General features: G+C 41.8%; 1 protein-coding gene across 1 annotated transcript in view; it reads left to right on the top strand.

Moving 5' to 3' along the window:
• The first annotated feature begins 57 nt into the window (after positions 1 to 57).
• Positions 58 to 21,241, top strand: part of Sgpl1 (sphingosine-1-phosphate lyase 1) — a 46,465-nt gene continuing 25,281 nt past the window's right edge. Inside the window, exons 1-2 of the mRNA XM_038342131.1 lie at positions 58 to 211; positions 848 to 917. Of these exons, the coding sequence (XP_038198059.1) occupies positions 891 to 917 (27 nt within the window). The 5' untranslated portion in view covers positions 58 to 211; positions 848 to 890. The remainder of the gene's footprint in view (positions 212 to 847; positions 918 to 21,241) is intronic.

Raw genomic sequence — 21,241 nt, 5'->3', positions numbered from 1 at the left:
GCTCCCTAAGGCGGGTGGGTACCCCAAGGCCATTTCCGGGAGGGGCGGGGCTGGCGGAGGCGCATCTCCAATCTCTGCGACTGCAGCGGAAGGGGGAACTCGGATCCGGCGGCTGGCGACTCAGTCGCTTGCAGAGCGGAGGCGCGCGAGGTGTGCGGCTGCAAGGCTGAGCCTCTGCGGGGAAGAAGGCGCGGGACCTCGGCCTGAGGAGGTGGAGCCGCCGTGGCGGGCCGGTCGGGGCTGAGGCTGAGGGGAGCCAGGCCGGGCAGAGGGGAGAGGAGGGAAGGGGAGGGGGGGCGAGCTTAGAGGAGCAGGGGCGAGCTGAGGGGGAGGTGGGAGGTGGGAGGAGGGCGAGTCGAGAGGAGCAGGGGCGAGCCGAGGGGGGCCGAGGGAGAGCCGAGCTGAGGGGTAGCGGGGCCCAGGCTGAAGGGGAGCGGGACTGAGGCAAGCAGGGCCGGGGCTGAAGGGGTGCTGAACTAAGGGCGGGAGTTGGAGGCCCGGGCTGAGCAGTGGCGCGGAGAGTCGGGGCGCCGAGCTCGGGCTGCGGCTGGGCGGGGAGGCAGAGCGGGCGAGGAGCAGCTCGAGATCTGGCTGGTCGTGAGGCCGTGGGGCCGTGGGGCTGTGGGACTGTGGGCCCGGGGACGGAGCTGTCTGGAGTCCCAGCCTGGGAAGGGGCGTGTCCCCCTCGTGGACTCCTCGGCTGGGTTTTTCTGGTTCGGCCGGCCGGCCGGAGCGTTGATAAGGCAGGCAGTGAAATCCCGAGCCTTCCGAGGAGGGAGGCAGCTGATCTAGCAGTGTGGCGACGCCTTTACGTCTTAGAGTAAACAGATGTGTTTCCCCTTTTCAGACGCTGAAAAAGAGGAGTCCTGGGAAGACTCCTGTGGAGGAAGATGCCCAGTACCGACCTTCTAAAGTTGGTGAGTCCGACCTAGGAGAGAGACCCTCGGCCCCTAACTCTTAGAAGGATCTGAGTCATGTGGCGATTTCACCTCTGACGTTTGCTTTTGGTAAAAGCTGAGCATCTCTTACCCCCCCCTTAAAAACAAACAAACAAAAAAAAAAAACGGAGTTATAATGATCAGGATGAATAACTACTCGCGGAATGCAGTATATGCAGAACTTACAAGGTCCTGGAGAATCCTTTCCAGACTCACTGCAGATAGCTTGCAGCTTTTCCTGCTGTCGCAATTAGAGCAATTGCTTTTGTTTTGTTTCTGAAATAGTGTCTGGCAGTGTATCCCCGGGTGGCCTGGAACTCAGCAGAAACCCTTGGCCTTGAACTATTAGTCATTTTTCTTCACTGTATCTCCTAGTGCTGGGATTTTTGTTTGTTTAGGCTTTTGCTTGGTTGGATTTTGGAGAAAGGGTCTTATGTGTAGTCTTGGCTGGGCTGTATCTTGCTGTGTAGAGCAGGCTGGCCAGGAATTCCAAGAGGTTTGCCTGTCTCAGCTTCTTGAGTGCTGGGATTAAATCCTTCCCAGTTTGTTTTCCAGGCAGAATCTCTCCGAGTAGCCTAGGATGACCTTGAACTAACAGTCCTCCACCTTCAGCCTCTTGCTGAGCCTTTTTTGAGATAGTATTTCACTAAGTAGACAAGACTGTCTCTGAACTCCTCATATAGCTGGAGCTGGCCTTGAACTCTGTAGTTCAGAGGAGAGAGTGCTTGCTTTGTCTCCTGAACCTAATTAAAAGTTCATCTAAGCCGGGCGGTGGTGGCGCATGCCTTTAATCCCAGCACTCGGGAGGCAGAGGCAGGCGGATCTCTGAGTTCCAGGCCAGCCTGGTCTATAAGAGCTAGTTCCAGGACAGGCTCTAGAAACTACAGGGAAACCCTGTCTCAAAAAACCAAAAAAAAAAAAAAGTTCATCTAAAATAGGTTCTTGTCTCACATTTAATGAGTTTTCAGTAGGTAATAAGTAGCATTATTAACTTCAAATTATTACAAGAGAATTGTGTTTAGAAATGTTGTTTTTGCTTTTTTTCACTTTTTTAGGCCCTTTCTTTCCAGTCAAAGCGTCAGTTTTATCTATCATAAAAAGTAGAAAGAGAACCTTGACCTCAGATCATAATAGAAACTATTCTGCCCTAAGTAACAACACACTACGGCTAAGAATGGCAACTTCTCTAGTGAAAGCATTTTATGTAATCTCTATGGAATCTTCAGAAAATGACGTGTCAAGATCATTGATATTTACGTCAATTCCTTATTGCTATCAGTAGAACAAAATCCCCATTCTAGAGTATCAGAAAGTTATCAATGGGTATAACGACAGCTAAAGAAATAACTCAGAACAAAAAAGGATTCCAAATATACTAAATAAATGCAAGTCCTGCTCAGACAAAGAAGTTCATTAATCCTCGCACAAGTCCTTACATGAATATTCTATTTCTGTATGGGAATTCATCATTTATGTACATATCCAGATAGATCAGAGATAGAAAAGAAACTGCCCATTGTTAGGAGCCATTCTCCATTAACCATCCAACGAGCCAGCAGCAAATGTCTCTGTAATAATTGTTGCCAGGAAGAGGAGGAGGTGAAAGGGGATGGAGAGACTAGATTCCTTTTATTTACTTCCCAACATTTTTTTTTTTTCGAGGCAGGGTTTCTGTGCAGCTTTGGAGCCTGTCCTGGAACTAGCTCTTGTAGACCAGGATGACCTTGAAAATCTTTCTTGAAAATCCCTGATTTATTATAAAATCTCGTTTGTTTTTCTTTATGTAGCAGTTACGGCATTGGAGTTTTGAACTTTGTGCCTGTTATAAGTGTAATGTTAAAATGTTTGAAGAGCCTTACAAAGTAATTAGTGTAAAGGGGATGTCTAGAGACAGCACTGAAAAGCACTGTGTGAGCAGTATGTTGGAGAGAAAAGAGGAAGATCACCTAGAGTCCACCTATAAACAAGGAGCTTGAGTTCTCTGTGTGTGTTCCTGCCTTCAGTTTTGTCTGTCTGGTTTGGGTGGTTTACCTGTCTTTTTTTCCACTTGGCCGCACAACATGTCTTGGGACTCTCTAACACTTTCCATCTGTGTCTCTGGGAGAACAAAGGAGCATGCTTCTCTATGGAGAGCATCTCGAGAGGGAACTCAAGTTAGGCCTTTTCGTAGCAGCCTTTCTTCACTCTGGCAACGCTTTTATCCGTACTCTTCGGTTGTAGTTCCGCCTAAAGATGTCACTTTGTAAGTTGTCAAAAAAAAAAAAAAGAGTTCTAAAGAAAAATTGAATTCATAAAGCCAGGTAATAGGTGTTTTTTTTTTCTTGCCCAAAGATGAAGAAAAAGTTTGTAGATATTCTATATAAAACAAACTTACCTTATTTTAATGGTAATTTTTTTTTCTACCGATACAGAGTTTCTCTGTGTAGTTCCCGGCTGTCCTGGAACTCACTTTGTAGACCAGGCTGGCCTTGAACTAAAAAAGATCCATCTGCCTCTACCTCCTGGCTACTGGTTTTGAAGGCAAAGTGCCACCACTGCCCAGCTGGTAATTGTTTATTTGGATAAATTCTTAACATAGGTAGTTTTGCTTCTGAGAGACTTTTGACGATCTTGGAAAACACTTCTTGGCTACTAGCATCTTCTAGATAAAAACCAGGAATAAAATCAAAGCATCCAGTAATGACCATGGCCTCCCCAGTCTATAACAGGGATGTGTTATATAGAATGTCTGCAGTCCTGAGGTTGAGAACCCAGTCAGAGGTCTATAATATGGCTACTAAACTGTTTATCTGCAGGCTTTATTTTCTTGTGAGTAGAGAAATGAGCCTCTTGCAGTGTTATTTCAATTATTTTGCCTGTGGCTCAAGCCCTGTTATCTTGATATATCTGGATGAATCTATAGTGTGACCATCTACAGGAGAACGAAATCCTGAAGAAATAACTGCTTTCCTAATTCAACATTTCTGCAGCACCCTTTGAAATCAAGCCTCTCTGTCAGTTTTTATTTTTGGTTCAAAAATAAAATCTTGGAGCTGGAGAGATGACTTTGGTGGTCAAGAGCACTGGCTATTCCTCCAGAATACCCAGGTTTGATTCCCACATGGTGGCTAACAACTATAATTCCAATTCCAGGGGATTCAGTGTCTTCTGGCTTCTTCTGAACCAGGCACACAAGTGGTACACAGACATACATGAGGGCAAAATACCATTTTTTTTTGATTGATTGATTGATTGTCTAAAGAGCACCAGAGCACCACATCAATCCATTGAACATCATGATTAAAAGGAAAAAAAAAAATCAAATCTTTCCCAGTCTTTGAACTTGTTACATGACCTTTGATTGTTAAAGTTATTTTAAATATTTATTTTATGCATATGGATATTTTGCTTGTGATATGTGTAAGTAGTGTGCCACAGAGGCCAGAAGAAGGCATTAGATCCCCTATAACTGGAGTTACAGACAGTTGTGAGTCACCATGTGGGTGCTGGTAATTGAACCTGGGTTATCTGGACTCAACCAATGCTACTCACTACTCAGTGAGCCCTTTTGCCTTGACCTTTGACTCTTTTTTTCTGGGATACTTTCTTTCTGAATCTCAAGTGTAATTTAAGAATAGCCAGGTAGTGGTGGCGCATACCTTTAACCCCAGCACTTGGGAGGCAGAGGCAGGCGGATCTCTGTGAGTTCGAGGCCAGCCTGGTCTTCAAGAGGTAGTGCTATGACAGTCTCTTTAAAAAAAAAAAAAAAAAAAAAAGCAACAAAAACTACAGCAAAAACCTGTCTTTAAAAAAAAAAAAAAACAAAAAAAGAATAAACTGAAATTGACACTATAAGTTATTTTCTATTATTTGAGCCTGGTTTCTTGATTGTAGGATTAATTAGAAGAAAGGGAGATTCTTTTGACTGACAGGACATTTAAAATTGTGTGAACACTCCAGAGGTAATTGTGGGGTGGATACTGTATTTGATATTGTTCTAGTATTGTGATAAAGCAGAGCTCTAGTAATTTCTCCAGTCTTTAGTCTGAAGGAAAGGGGAATTATAAACAAGTAAGCTACAAATCCCATAGTTAGCTTAGCTTTGCATTCTATGTGCTAGTCATTTTTAGTAACATTTGCCTTCTTAATTAATGCACATTACTCTAATATTACATACAGTGTGTGCACATAGGTGGCAGAACTGAGAACCAGCCTGGGGTTGAGAATTTTCCATGGGGAATTGATTTGCAGTGAATCAGTCTTCATGCATAAATAACACAAAGCCCAATTACTCAGAGAGAAAAAAAAAAAAACCATGCAGTTAATGGAACAGTGGAGGCCAAACTGGTGTGGCTTTATCAGTCATCTGGCACAATCCAGCTGTGTGTTTTGAGTGTTTTAGGGACTGACTGTCCAGCAAGGCAGGGCAGGCTTAAAGAAAACTAGTGAGGAGCCATGGGTGGTGGTATATACTAGTCAGGATGGTACATACTAGTCAGGGTTCTCTAGAGGAACAGAAGTAATAGAATCTCTATCTATCTGTCTGTCTGTCTGTCTGTCTGTCTATCTATCTATCTATCTATCTATCTATCTATCTATCTATCTATCTATTCTATCTAATCTATCTATCTATATAGGCTTTGTAAGATTTCCTTACAGGCTGTGGCCCAGCTAGTTCAACACTGGCTGTCTCTGGACAAAAAGTCCAAGAATCCAAGTTGTTTAGCCCCCGAGGCTGGGTGTCTCAGCTTGTCTTCAGGCTCTAACAGCAGTGAAGATGTACCTCAGTGGCAGGATGTGGGAACTTGCTAGTGAGAATGAGGGCAAGCAAGTGAACAACACCAAAAGCTCTTTTTTTCCGTGTCTTTTATATGGGCAGCCATGAGAAAGTGGCCCAGATTTAGGGCGGGTCTTCCAACCTCAAATGATTGGTCAAGAAAAGCCCGCACAGGTGGTGCTTGGATTTTTAGTTAATTCCAGATGTAGTCAAGTTGACAACCAAGACTAGCCGTCCCACCTGTCATCTCAAACTCAAGGGGCAGGAGGACCCTGAGCTGAAGACCTGACTTAGGTAAACACTGAAATCCAGGCAAACTGGACTACATGGTGAGACTGTGTCAACAAAACAAAACACCAAAAACAAAACAAAACAAAACAAAAAAACAGCTAACCAAAAAACCTGACAGGGAATGGTTTGGAACGTCCTGGCTCTAGCAGATAGAGCCTCTTAATCTCTCTTTGGTCTGAGAAGGCAGAAGAGGGAGTGTTTATTTTTAGAACCTGGGGAGTTTAGCTGATGGGGAGTGGCAGGTATCCTTTCGGATTGTAGCCACTTGGAGGACAGGCCTGTAGGAAGGGAAACAAACTATTTTCCCACCCTCTGGTTTTTCCACTGAAGTTGGCATTCCCCAACCGAACCCAGAGACTACAAGGAGCCTAGTTAATTTAATTCATAGTGGCAGCCTTGTGAGGAACGCGGTAGAGCTAGAAAAGTTTGGATGGAGGAACTAAGGGAGGAGAAATGCTTAGAATGCTGAAGTCAAGTTAGTTTTCCAGGAGCCAGTAAGGAGAATGTTGAGAATGGATAGGATGGACCTGTTAGTAACAGGAGGATATAACCACAGGCCAAGCGTTTCTACAGGCCGGCAAGCTCAGAGCTGCTTTGTCCTGGTACTAGTCATAGAATTTTAATTCCCATCATGAAGCATCTTTAGAAACCTGAACTCCAACAGTCCCCTCCCCTCCCCTCCCGTTCCCTTCCTTCATCCTCATATCTCCCCAACACTGCACCCCCACCCCCTTACTTTTTGGAAAGACAGGGTCTGGACCTTTAGCCCGGGTTGGCCTTGCACTCACCATCTTGTGTCTTTCACTCCCTCAATTACCGGCATGGATCGCCACACCTAGCTTAAAGTGCGTGAATGTGGAAGCCAGAGGTCACCTTACCGTGTTGTTCCTTAGGAGCCATCCGCCTTGTTTGAGACAGGGTCTGCCACCGGGACCTGGGGCTCGCTGATTATGTTAGTCTAGGAGGCCAGTAAGCCCCAGGTATCTGCCTTCCGCTGCCTCCTAAACTCTGGGATTACAGATGGGTGCTACCAAGCCTTGCTTTGAATATGGACGATGGGGATTGAACATGCTGCAAACACTTTACCAGTTTAGCTCTCTTCCCAGTCCCAAAGGCTGCAAGTTGTAATTGTACAGGTCAATAAATAATTTCTATATGGATATACTATTCTTACAGCCGAGATAAGCAAAGAATTCCCAGCATTCCAGCAGGTTCCTCATGTCCCTCCACTCCTACTTGATGACTACTCCAGGTGCTTATTCCTCCCACTTTAGATCACTGTTGATTTTCAGAATTTTAAGTGGAAACATACATTATTTTGTGAGTGACCATTTTGTTCAGTATTTCATCTCTTTATGTTTTTCTTCTTGCTATTACTACAATGTATAAATAAATATTGCAGTGTATTCATTTTATTCTTGAACATTTATGTTTCCGGTGTTTGGGCTGGTATGAATAACATTGTTACATTCTTGAACTTGTCTTTTTGTAAACGTCAAACAAACATTATATCAAAATATATAGTGCCAGAATTCTATAGTAGTTTTTTTCTTTCTCTTTTGAGACAGGGTTTCATGTATTCAGGGTTGGCCTCAAACTTCATTCATAGTCAGGACTGGCCTTGACCTCTGAATCCTCTTGTTTGTGTAACCCACCTGCTGGAATTACAGGCGTTTACCACCCCCATACCTTACTTTTTTTGTAGTTTTGAGACAGGGCCTTCCCTTCACGGCAGCACTGGATGACCTGGAATTTACTGCCTAAATCCTGGGGTCTGCTGCTTAATTTGCTTTTAGTTTTTGAGATGTTCTCAACTCTGTTTGTACCTCAGATTATAACCTTAACTTCCATTCTTCTTGTTCTCACCTCCAGAGTACTGAGATTATAGGCACACCCAGTTTATGTGGTGCTGAGGGTTGAACCCAAAGCTTCATGCTGATTAGGTAAATTTGCCAGCTGAGTTATATCCCCATCCTTTAATTTCTTTCTCTTTGTTTTTGAGGCAGAGTGTGGTAGTTTGAAGGTAATTGGCCCTCATAATCTCATAAGGAGTAGCACTGTTAGGAGTTGCGGCTTTGTTGGAGTGTGTATGACCTTGTGGGAGGAAGTGTGTCACTGGGGAGGGGGGGTTGCAGTTTCCTATGCTCAGGATACTGCCCCACCGACTTCCTGTTGCATGCAAGTTGTAATTCTCAGGTACTACTCTACCACCGTGTCTCTTGCATACTACCATATTCCCAGTCATGATGATAATGGACTGAACCTTTGAAACTGTAAGAGCCACCCCCATTAAAAAAGACTTACTGTGGTCGTGGTGTCTCTTCACAGCAATGAAAACTCTAAGACACAAAGTGTCACTGTGAATCTTAGGCTGTCCTTGAACTCCTTAAATTTGCAACTGGAGTTAGAAGAGTTCCCTGAACATTTTTTTTTTCTGAAGTGTGTAGTCACTGTTTTGAGCTGACTTTGGCAGATAGGTCTAAAGTGGAATAGATCAATTATTTATTGAGTTTCAGTCTTAATGGTTCCTACGTTTAAAAACATTAGAGGGAAAAATCTGTTTCCAAATTCTAGTAGAAGAGTTTAGGGCAAAGATGCCATGGTGAACCTGGTCTTTGTCTAGCATTTTGTTTTTGTTGTTTGTCAAAGCAGAAGAAAGCCTGTGATTGACTCAGTTCGTTTTGAAAATGTTTTCACACACTTTCCTAGCAGTCTGTTTGGCTGTCAGAAACAAACGAGTTTATGATCTGCAAGCTAAGCTAAGTCGTTAGCTGATTTAATTCTGTTCTGTTGGCAGGTTAAAGGGCACTTGCAGCCTTCTGATTGATTTATTTGGTATTGAAGGTTAAAATTGGATGTATTTGTTACCAAGTGGGCATATGCTTATTAAAATAAATTCTGTTATCAGCGTCTGTGAGAAAGTACAATGTCAGGCATAGGAATTAAACTGAAGGCCTTCTCCAGTTCCACGACTTTTGCTTGATCAGTGCAAAGGCTGTTTTACATTGCTGTTTGTGAAAAGAAAGAAAGTGATTAGTACCAGATAATTTATTTGTCAAGCATTTAGTAAGTGTTGATTATCAGTAGTGATTTGGTGTGTGTGTGTGTGTGTGTGTGTTTAGACAGGGTCTTAATTCTGTAGGTAAGACTGGCCTGGAGCTCAAAACAGTCCTGCCTTATTTTCCCAAGTGCTGGTATTATAGGTGTGAACTGCCATGCCCAGCTTCTGCAGTAATTTGTGTGTGTGTGTGTGTGTGTGTGTGTGTGTGTGTGTGACTTATACAGGTAAGTCAGAGTACAGCTTCCTGGCGTCAGTTCTCTCCTTACACCTTTATATAGTTGCTAGGGATTGAACTCAGGGTACCAGGTTTACTTGGCAAATACCTTTACCTGCTGAGCTATCTTGCTGACTTTTGATTATTTTTTCCTTTAAAAAGTTTTAATACCCACATAAACTTTGTGCAAAAGCAGTAGTATTTATATTTTTTTTAACTTTTCAATTTTTAATGGGGACATTCATTTGATAAATAGATAATTTTGTGAGATGGGGGCGGTCTTACCCTGTAGATCCGGCTGTCCTGGAACTTGCCAGTAGACCAGGCTGGCCTCACACAGACTTCCACTTGCCTCTGCCTCCCGAGTGCTGGGATTAAAGACAAGTGCCATCACACTTGGCACACTGAACAGATTTTTGAATAAGAAAAATGATAGTGGTAGAAATTTGCCTGCTCTTTGAACTTAAGTCCAGTACTTATCCAGAATGGGAATGAGGATAAAGGGGGAGGGGAGGAGATTTTCCTATTTGGGGTTTTCATTTTAACGTATTTTTTAAGTGTGTGCTTAAAAAAACTTTAATAAGGTCAAATCATTATTCCTATTTCAAATATAAAATGAGCATATTAAATACTTTTGTTCGCATTAGGGAAACTTGTCACTTATAATCTATTCAAAAGAGAAATCCAAAGCACATGTATTTTTATAGAGCAGGGGCATTGAAAACGAGTCCAGTGTGGTGGCACACACCTGTATCCCCATCCATTGGGAGGTTGATGGAAGAGATTTCTGTGGGTTTGAGGCTAGTCTGGGCTTCCTGCTAAGTAACAGGTCAACCAGGAGCTGTATGCTAGTAAGTCCCTGTCTCAAAACAAAGGAAAATTAACCAAGAAAAGAGAATGTGCAAGCGGAGACAAGACTAGTTTCTTCAGTAGTGAAGATGGAAGTTAGAACTTTTACTGAACCTTGGCAAACTTTGTTGTTTGTATATGAAAATTTGTTTGCCTGTCCATCAGTTATCTACAGGTTGGTGAGCTGTAATGTCATCTTAGGGTCAGAAGCTGTAACCCACAGGGTGACCTAGATAATACTGGCTTTCTGTTGGAAGCAAACATTTCCCTGTTGCTTTTCACATATTATTAAAATATCTGAAACTCTGTCAGATGTTACTTCTAGATGAATTCTCTCATTGCTCATTTCTGTTTTAAAACTTGGATGGTAGACTTTCCCAAAGGTATTTATGTAGGTTGTCGGTCAGAGAGCAAGATAAGATCAAGTCCCTGGTTTGTTCTTGTGAACAGGATTGCAAGTTTCCAGTGGCTTAGTGACTCAGCTGGTGAATATTAAAATTTCTTTTCTTTCTTTTTTTTTTTTTTGGTTTTTTCGAGACAGGGTTTCCCTGTAGTTTCTAGAGCCTGTCCTGGCACTAGCTCTTGTAGACCAGGCTGGGCTCGAACTCAGAGATCCGCCTGCCTCTGCCTCCCGAGTGCTGGGATTAAAGGCGTGCGCTACCACCGCCCGGCTTGAATATTAAAATTTCTTATCTCTCTCTAATGCTAGCATGCTCATGTAGGGGAAAGATTTCACCAATATTTAAAAATTTAGAAAGTCAGGGCTGGAGAAATGGTTCAGCAGTTAAGAGTATGGGGACTCAAATTCGGTTCTTAGCACCCATATGGTGGCTCACAACTACCTGTAACTTCTAGTGAGAGCTGATGCTTCTGGTCTCTGCAGGCACTTACATGCAATGTCAATAATCCCATATAGACATATACATGTACACATATTTAAAAATAAAACCTGTAGAAAATTTTGGAAGTCTAGGCTTCTTTTTAAAAATTATTTATTTTTATTTTATGTTCATTGGTGTTTTGCCTGCATTCATGTCTGTGTGAGGGTGTCAGATCTTGGAGTTATAGACAGTTGTTAGCTGCCATGTGGGTACTGAGAATTGAACCTGGGTCCTCTGAAAGAACAGTCGGTGCTCTTAACCGCTGAGCCATCTCTCTAACCCTAGGCTTCTTAACTCAGTAATAAAGATAATCTAGTATGGTTAGTTATATTTATCTAACTTATGCGCTGACTTTATCCTCAGTTGTGATATGCTCAAAGAAATTAAATCTTTTCTTCATGAAGAATATAGCTTATTTTAATGGATCTTACTTATTCAATAAATTCACATTTCTAGTTTTCAAAAATGTCTTAGTTACTTTTCTACTACCCAGAGGGTGAGTCTGTGGCTACCATGGCAGGGAACATGGCAGTAGCTGAGAGCTTATATCTGATCCACAAGTGAGAGGCAGAGAGAGTTAACGGGGAAATGGTATGAGCTTTTGAAACCTCAAACCCTGTTGCACACTTCCTCCACCAAGGCCATACCTCCTAATCCTTCCCAAACAGTTCTACCAAAGGGGAACCGAGTATTCAAACATGAGCCTATTGAGGGCAGTTCTCATTCAGACCGCCACAAAATAATAATACATTTCTTTATGCTTTGAAAGGCAACCTGGCTGGGTCTACACAGTAAGCCATTATGATAAAAGAATTTGGAGCATATTTAATAACACATTGGAGGAAACTTGCATAGGCTGAAAGAGCGTTTCTCTATGAAATCTTTTTTTAATTTGGGGAACTTTTTTTTTTTTTGAGCTTGGGGTCCGACAGTGCATTTGAATGTGCCACCATACCTGACTCCTTATACTCTTCTGTGTCTCTCAGCATTTCTTTTGCTAATTGAATTTAGTTCTTCACCTAATTTAAGCTCCCTCTAATACATTTTTAAAAGATGTATTTGTGGGGATGTACATATGAATGAGTCCAGTGCCTGTGGAAAGTAGAGGCCTTGGATTCCCCTAGAGCTGGAGTTACAGGGTGTTTTAATTCCCCTAATGTGGGCACTATGAATCAAACTCGGGCCCTCTGCAAAAGCAGTTCTTCACTGCCAAGAAATCTTGCCAGTTCCTCTAGTACTTTTTTTGATGTATATCAGAAGAAAGGCGCTTAGAATTGTTACTAGAAGAAAGCAGCTTGTCTTTTTTTGATGCCTTGTCCTGATTGTGTGCTTCACACACACACACACACACACACACACACACACACACACACACACACACACACACACACACACACACACACAGGAGTACTTTGGCTCTTCCACTTCTGTGAGTTTAAAAGACTTTACTTTTCCACCAGTGTACTCCCAGTGATTGGGAACATTGTATTCTTTCTCCTTCTGTGGCCAGGGTTATTTGATATATCAGTGATTGGGGAAGAGCTTTACTTTAGTACCCCAGGGCTGCAAGTAGAACAATTAACTTAGAAGTGCTTGTGGAATAATACTGAGCATACAGTCTAACCTTTAGTGGGTGGCTGGAGAGAACCTGTGGGCCTGTATGCTTTCTGAGATGGATCTCAGGCACTGATCACCTGAACTCCTGCAGGGGAGGTTTAGGGAAAGTGTACAGTTTGTTCTTGATGGAGCCTGTTTCTTCTGTATCACAGCAGTTTGGCTGCAATGGCTGTTGGGTTTGTTGCTCAGTTCTCACTTCTTTAATGACCCCAGAGAGTTTTCCCTTTGGGCTTATGATCTGCTTTTGCTGATTAACTCTGCTCTCTTTTGAGGCTCCTAGAGGTAGTGTTTTCTTACCTGTTTTTACTTTGTACTTTGAAGTCTTATAGAATGTAATGTGTAAGATTCTGGGGCTCCATCATAGACCTCTCAATAGTTGATCTGGGTAGAACTGGTTTTTCTTTTCCTTGGTAGCTAATTTCTGCTCTAAAGCTCAGCCTTTTGATGAGGTGTGGGATGGAAAACAAAACAGATGACTGAATGAGAGGATGAAAATGAATACTTTTCCTACCACAAGTCTGTTCTTTTTCTTAAAAGAATGTGAGAACCAGGACTTTCACTTTGTAATAACATAGTCACCACACTAGACTGTACTAGGGAAGGCAAAATGGTTTTTGTTTTTTTTAATTGTTGCTTGTTTTGAGACAGGATTTCAATGTGTAGCTTGGCTGTCCTGGAACTCAAGTCTAGACCAGGTTAACCTCGAACTCACAGAGTGAAGCAGTCTTTAATATATGGTTCCGTAGAAAAGGACACCAGCATCGAGACAAGGCAAAAATGGCTGGTGTGGTGATTTTGTTCAAGCCAGTGGTTTTTTAAATCCCGGATTGTGAGAAGTTTCTGCCTTCTTTTTCCTATAGGCTGGTATTTCAGGGATTTAGTCTTCACATTCTTTTAGTACAGACCCCTCTCTAAATTGCCATCATTTAGGATGCAAAGCCTTCTCTCATTTTTAAGCCTTATCTTCTTTTCTGATTGTGGGCAATCAGTAAAGAACTCTTGAGTGCTGGGGGAACTGCCAACTAGGGCAAAGGGGCCCAATGCTTCCTGCTTATCTGTGTCTTTTTGATGAGCACTAAGTATACTTTGTACTAAAAATGGATGGTAATGATTTATTTTTTGCAGAGGTTGCACCTAGGGCTTTATGCATGCTAGGTAGGGCTCTCTACTTTTATGTCTTTCTTTGCAGAATTGCAAGATAGCTTTAAAAAATTTTAAGTGTCTGTCTAAAAAAATAAATACTAGGAACAATTCATCTAGTTGACCTGGTAGATTTGTGACTGGTTTATTCTTCCTGAGAAAGCTTGGAGAATTTCTTTTTCTTCCTTCCCAAGAGCTGGGCAATTGGGTCTCAGCAATGTAAGTGAACTGTTTGCTGTTTCTCTATAAAGAAAAGGATGGGGAGAGGGTCCTGACCCATTTCTCCCTACTCCTTGCACCAGGACTTGAACCCAGGGCTAGTCAAGTGCTCTACCAGTTAGCACCATCTCAGCCCTCTCACTTTTTTGTTTTTATTATTTTGAGATAGTTTCACTAAGTTGCCTAGAACTTGTGTGCTCCTGTTTCAAAATACATATTCCTGGGCTTCTTCGGCACTAAGTGAACTCCTAGTGGGGGATATTCTGAACTATAGTCCTTGGGTAATATGGATGTACTCTACTGGTTTAGTAGAAAGTGGTGAGCCAGAAGATAGATTCTTTTGCAGGTGTGAGCTGAGGGGAAGCACATTTCGAGATTAGTCTTTGAGTCTTAGTTTCTTCATCATTGAAATGAGACTGGAGGAGATGGTCTTTGGGATTATTTCAAACAGTAACTTTCTATGACTTTGAAGTCAGTAATTTTTTAAAAAAAACTTTAAAATTTTATGTATATGATGTTTACCCATATGTGTATATGTATCACATATGTGCCTGTGGAGGCCAGAACAGAGTTTCATGTCTCCTGAAACTGGAGTTATAGATGGTTGTGAGCAGCTCTGTGGGTGCTGGGAACTGAAGCTGGTTCCTCTGCAAGAGCAGCAAGCTTTCCTAACTGCTATGCCATCTCTCTAGTCCCTAGAGTACTTTTTGAACTAATTTCTTTCATTAGCGGTCTATTTCTTTTAGAAGCAAGTAGCAGGTGTGTAAGCCTGTAGTTTGAGACTCAGGGACTTGGCCTTTGAGACTCCATTCTGGTCATTTGGCAGAGTTGTCATTCTTGGTTGTGAGGGTAGTGAAGCTGTGGGCCTTTACTTTGGCCATTAAGAGAAATGACCTGGGAGGAACTATGGGAACTGCAAGTGTTGAGCCTGTGCATCTTCTGGTTTGCACCTTTCATAGTTTGGTTCTGTAAAATGAGGTGATGGGAAATAAAAATGAAACAGGTTTGTGTCCTTTTCCCTACCCGCCCCCCCACCCCTGCTTTTGCAATGTGATCTTTGGATCTCAGTATCTTTGCCTGTACAGGACAGATGTGCTCTGATGACCTGTGATACTGTGACTGGCGAGTTTGTCAGCTGAGTGGATACAGAGCTCAGTTACAAATGACTGCCCTTTCTTTTTCCATATTCAGTCCGAAGCCGTTGTGCCCTGAACAACTTCAGTGGCAGAGATGTAAAACTTCCTAGGATCTTGCAAAGCACATGGTCTAAAGGATATAAGTATTACAACTATTTCACTTTAGTTAAGGAAGTATTGAAGCAGATGGAAGGTTAATTCAGTTTATTGGTATTCTTAGTAGCACCAGAAGACCGTGGATTAAAGTCTTTGTGCTGTTCTCCCTGGAGCTTTGCTCCAGGTCAGATTAAATCACAGTGCCCCTAGACTAATGCAGTTTGACTGTGACTGACACGTTAAAAAACGACCAATTCAAGGCATATTAAGAGTCGAGCACATTAGAAGCGCAAAGGAAACGCTGTACTGGGGTAAAAGGATCAATCTTCTGTTGGGAAATAGCTTTCCCAGACCTCTAGTTTTATAGTGGTTTATAGAGATCCGGATAATCGTTACTGTTTGAATGTCTTACTCTCTGCCTAAGGTCTCAGTTATGGCCAGATGTGTGCTTTGGGACAAGCAGGCAATTTAAGAGGTTTTGATCATACAGTCTCAGCTTACATTCCGCTATTTAAAAGCCAATAGTCAATTGTTACAGGAGACCGTAGATACCAAGTTTTAGATAGGGATTGATTGAGCTGATGTGAAAATAAAAAAGGAGACAGATTTCTACGGGAGCAGATTTTCCTTCATCAGAACAGTGAAGGGCAGAAATCTACGAGGGAATGGAAACTGTGTGCTCCCGTTCAGGGGGCTTGGCTTTTATAGGTCGGGCAAGGAACTTTTGGGGTAGAGGACTCCACATGTAGAGCTGTTCCTTTGCATCTCGAGGTTATAAATACCAGTGGAAGTTGGTATGTCGATTACTTGTTATCAGAGTGTCAGTTTCCCTCTTTATAGCGTTTCCCAGATCACCTGGGTTTTGGGGTTACTGGCCCTTAAATTCCTGTGCCAGTGGATATTGGTAGGTGGGTAGTACTAGATAGATATATAACTTTAATTAGATGTGAGTGGTATCATATACCTAAAATAGAGTCTGCCCCGAACATAAATTATAAACAGAAAGCTCTTGGGGTACTTTTGAATGCAATGTATCAGGCAGTCTTTTGCCTGGGGACTCTAAGAATCAAGCATTGAAAGAAGACTGGAAAGATTAGGGTTGTAGTTTAGTGGTAGAGTATACACCTGATATGCGAGAAGCCTTTGGCTCAGTCCCCAGAACTGCAATAGCAACAGAGGGAGGGAAGGTGACTGAATATTGAGTTAGGAAACTCAGGTTTCTGGTTTGTCAGTCTGTCCTAAACCTTTCTGTAGGATTGTTAAGCACATCATTTCAAACCCATGGGGCCTCTGCTTATAAAGTGATATTGTTTATGTTGTTCTTGATCACTAAGGTTCCCTTTAGGTCCTAGATTCTGTATTGCAGTGTTGCATCAGGACCCAGCTTGGGGTTTGTACTGTTTTTAAGACCCAAAGGAGCTGCCTTTTTCCAAGGAGATAATGCTAGGTTACTCCACAGAACTGTTCCGTGAGCCGTCTGTGTGGTGAGGCGCTTCTTCATTGGGGACTGAGCCTGTTGTTTGTAGTAACCAGAAGGGACTTTAGGATGAAGCTGGAAGAAATTTCTGTGATTACTTATTTGCCTACACAAGTTTGTCATGAGCCTTTTTTACTTTGTTCTTACTGTCTTTGGAGATAGAGAATTTACAGTGGAACTGAATTCTAGGATTCCCATTCTCTTCCTGATAATCAACACAGTTGGGTCCAGTGAGATAGCAAGAGCTAAGAGCAGGAACTGCTCTTATAGAGGATCTTAGTTCAGCTCCCAGCACCACATTGGGTGGTTTCCAACAACATGTTACTTGGAGAGAGTCAGTCTCTCTCTCTCTCTCTCTCTCTCTCTCTCTCTCTCTCTCTCTCTCTCTCACACACACACACACACACACACACGCACACACACATACTTGAAAATTTAAAAATAGTTTTTAAAAGAGAATGACACCGTCACCAAGAAAGTATGTTCTTGCTGAATTTAATTTTGTAATTAATTAATGAAGACTTCTTCATATTGTAATTTTAAGGCTTTTGAGCATTTGTTTTCATTTCCTGTTCTTTGCTTTGTCTCTAATATTGTTATTTTTCATTCATTGCAATGAAGAATCTATATTTTATGTTATCTTTTGGCACGGACAACATGTGCTTTCTATGTGGACTAGGAATTAGTACCCCCTACTCATAACACAGGTTTTGTTTTGGTTTGGTTTTTCGAGACAGGGTTTCTTAGTAGCTATGTAGCCAGTCCTGGAACTCCCTCTGTAGACCAGGCTGGCCTCAAACTCACAGAGATCCTCCTGCCTCTGCCACCCAAGTGCTGGGATTAAAGGCGTGTACCACTACCACCCAGGTCATAACACACTGTTTAACTTTGTGGTTTAATCACAGCTTTGACCCTAATCTCCTCTGGTAGAAATCATGGCATCCCTTTGATGGTGACAGACTCCTCTGGTCTTCCTCAATTTTTATGCTGGAATTGCTATTGCTTTGTAGGATTGAAATTGTTGATAGCAACAGTGGACTCTGGGGAATGGCCACCTGTTGTAGAGCTGTTTCCATGGATAGCCCTCAGGGAACCTAAAACCTGCCTAATGTTAATTGCCTTTTATTAGTCCAATTACTAAAGGTATTGTTTTAGTCCATTTGGGATGCTGTAACATAATGCCTTAAACAGTGGCTTATAAACAACAAAACCTCATTTTTTTTTGAGAGTTCTGGAGGCTGGAAGTCTAAGTTCAAGGCAACATAAGTTGAGAGTCCACTTCTAGAAGGTGGCACTCAGAAGAGAGTTTATATGAGGCCTTTCTAGGCATTGTCTGCTTGCTGTGACCTCACTTAGAAGGAGCAAGTTCACTCTCTGGGGTCTGTCTCTTGTAAGGAAGCTAATTGTAATCATGGTAGCTCCTCTGTGATTTCATAACCTCCAAAGGTTTCTACCTCCTGATAACACTAGCTTGAGGGGAATGTAAGCGTTTAGTCCGTAGTCGGTTCAAGAAAGATCTGTTAAGTACCCGTTCTATTTGTGAGATTTTGTATTCTTACCAGTAATAGATACTCAAGAGGAAGAAAACTCAAACCAGTACCATCTTTTTTTTCAAAACATCTTCTACCTCTTTAGCTTTCGTTTTCTAGTCTTACCATAGTGAATGGTAAAGCACCTAACTAATCTCTCAAACTTGAGTTTGAAATTTTGGAATTATTTATACTATTCTCACTCCATAATTTCTCATAGCCGAAAGTTTTTGTTCTAGTATCCTTCTCAAACACCGACCAGAGGATTTATTTGGCGTCTACTTCCAGGTCACAGTCTGTTGTTGGTGGAAGTTGAGGCCTGAACTTGAAGCAGAAACCTCAGGAATGTTGCTTGCCAGTTTACTGCCAGGCTGAAGCATAACCCAGTGCAGTCCAAGTGCACACCAAGTAACATTCAACACAGTTCCTTACAGACATGCCCACAGGCCAGTGTGATCTAGCAGCTCCTCATTCGAGACTTCCTTCTTACATGACTAAGCCCTGTCTTCTGGTTGACGGTTGAAGCTAACTGTGATAGCCACTAAATCCAGTTTCTACACCTTTAGAAATGTCTTTCAGATTTGTATTGCTAGCTGGGTATGGTGACTTAAATCTATAACCTCATTGTGTAGAGGCTGGATCATTAAGATTACTGCTAGTTCAAGGCTATCCTAGGCCATGTAGTGAGTTCTAGGACAGCTTGGGCTATAATGTTGAGCTCTTGTCATTAAAACAAAACACAAACCGCCCTGATTTTGCGGGTTTTTTTTTCTGTTTTGTTTTTTAATAACGAGGAGAGAAACATTTGTTTAGGGTTATGGCTTCAGAAGGTAGAGTCCTTTGAGGGACTAGAAAGGCATAGAGATGTGGAGGCCGGAGCAGGAGGCTAACTAATCACATTTTTTAAAATCAGAACATGGGCACCACAAAGCAGAAATGTGTATTTTCTTCTTATCAAATTGATAAGAAATTGATAGAACATTCCCAGTGTTTTGTCAGGGCAAACCTAGTTCATTTCCCCCTTGCCCTCTCCAGCAATCACTCAACTACCTGCTCTGAGTCATCTTCAACAAACAATCTTTAAGCAAAAAATTACTTGCATGTTCAACAATTTGTGTCTTTCTTTATTGTCCTGATTTATTTCCTTTTACTTAATATTATTTTTCATAAATTTTCTTTAGAAAAAGATCTTTATTTTTAATGTTTCAACATGGATACGTAACATGTGTTATAGTTTAACCATTTCTCTATCTGTGGATATTTACATTTCTTGAATTTTTCTTTTGTTGTTAACAAAAAGCATTAAAAGGAACACACTTGAACATTTCTCTCTGTGAACATAATAAGAGGTTTACAGAAGCCTCCAAAGTGGTGTTTCTGGCTCATAGTAGATAAAGATTTACAACATTAGTATATGCCATCTACTTACTTTACCAAAACTTCTTATCGATTTATAATTGACCTTTCATGCTATTTTCTCTAAGCTTATTACTGTTTTGTTGTTGTTGTTGTTGTTGTTACATAATTGAGAAAGGGTTTCACCATGTAGACTAGGCTAGCTTGGAACTCAAACTCATTATCTTCCTGGCCTGCCTCATCCTTCCAAATTCTGGATTATAGGCATGGCATGCTTTTATGGCTAGCTTTTCAAGCCCATTTTTAAAATTTATTTATTTTTAATTTATGTGCATTGGTGTTTTCTTACGGATGTCGGGTACCCAGGTCTTCTGGAAGAGCAGTCAGTGCTCTTAACCACTGAGCCATCTCTCCAGCCCCCCAAGCCCCTGCCTCACTTCTCTGCTTGATGCATCCCTTTCCCCTCCACCATCCACAACTGTGTTCAGTTAAGATTGTGTGCTTGCTGTATGGTGGAACTCAGCAGTGGATAAGACAGATATGGTCTCTGATCTGTGTAGCTTTATTCATTCTTATCACGTGGTAAGAATGTGTGCTATACCGGGGTTCTTTCTATGCATTTTCAGCTGCTATACTCTTCCTGTATGCCATTTTTTTTAAACGTCTGTAGAATTTTCTTTTACCTTTTTAGCTAACTTAAAATTTATCTCTTTCAAGCCGGTCATGGTGACACATACCTTTAATCCCAGCATTCAAGGCAGAAGAAGGTGTATGAGTTGGAGGCCAGCCTGGTCTATATTGTGAGTTCCAGGATAGCCAGGACTCCATAGAAAGGCCCCATTTTAAAACGAATAGATTAGCAAAATTATTTTCTCTTTATCATTCTTCCCTTTAGTAAAGTAGCCTTTCCTTGATGATGCTTTCTTAGCATACACTGTTCCCTTTCTATACATTTCCTTCTGAAGAATTTTGTCATTTGTGTATGGATGCATGTAATGTATATACGAGTGTGCAGGGGCAAGAGAACTGATTTGATTAAGAGCTCTTTTTGCTCTTGCAGAGGACTCTGGTTTCATTCCCAGTCCCCACATGGTAATTTATTACCATCCTAATTCTAGTTCCAGGGTATCCCATGTTTTCTTCTAACTTCCTCTAGCACCAGACATGCATGTGGTATACAGACATACATGCAGGCAAAACTTTGATACACAGAAAATAAAATTCATAATGTAAATACTTCCCTTTTCACTGGGGGTAAGGTACTAGCTTAGTGCCTTAAAATTGTTAGTAAGCTGGGCAATGGTGGCTCACACCTTTAATCCCAGCACTAGGGAGGCAGAGGCAGGTGGATCTCAGTGAATTTAAGGCCAGCCTGGTCTACAAAGCAATTTTCAGGACAGCCAGAACTGTTACACAGAGAAACCCTGTCTCTAAAAACCAACCAACCAACCAAACAAAACCAAAAAAAAGAAAAAAAAATACTGTTAATGAGTGAATAACAAAGAATCCAACAAACTAAGTTTTGCAAAGCGTCATATTCTAGTAAATAGGTATAAGAACAGATCCTAAGGGGCCTAACCTTGTAGTCAGGGAGATAAGAAATGGAAGAGAAGACTGTTACAAGGCTGGTTGTGATAAGCCTATCATAAATTAATACTTGACAGAAATTTAGAGATGAATT

This window comes from Arvicola amphibius, chromosome 9, assembly GCF_903992535.2.
Source record: "Arvicola amphibius chromosome 9, mArvAmp1.2, whole genome shotgun sequence".
In the NCBI taxonomy this organism is placed as follows: domain Eukaryota; kingdom Metazoa; phylum Chordata; class Mammalia; order Rodentia; family Cricetidae; genus Arvicola; species Arvicola amphibius.
This window is presented reverse-complemented; position numbering and strand designations above follow the sequence as displayed.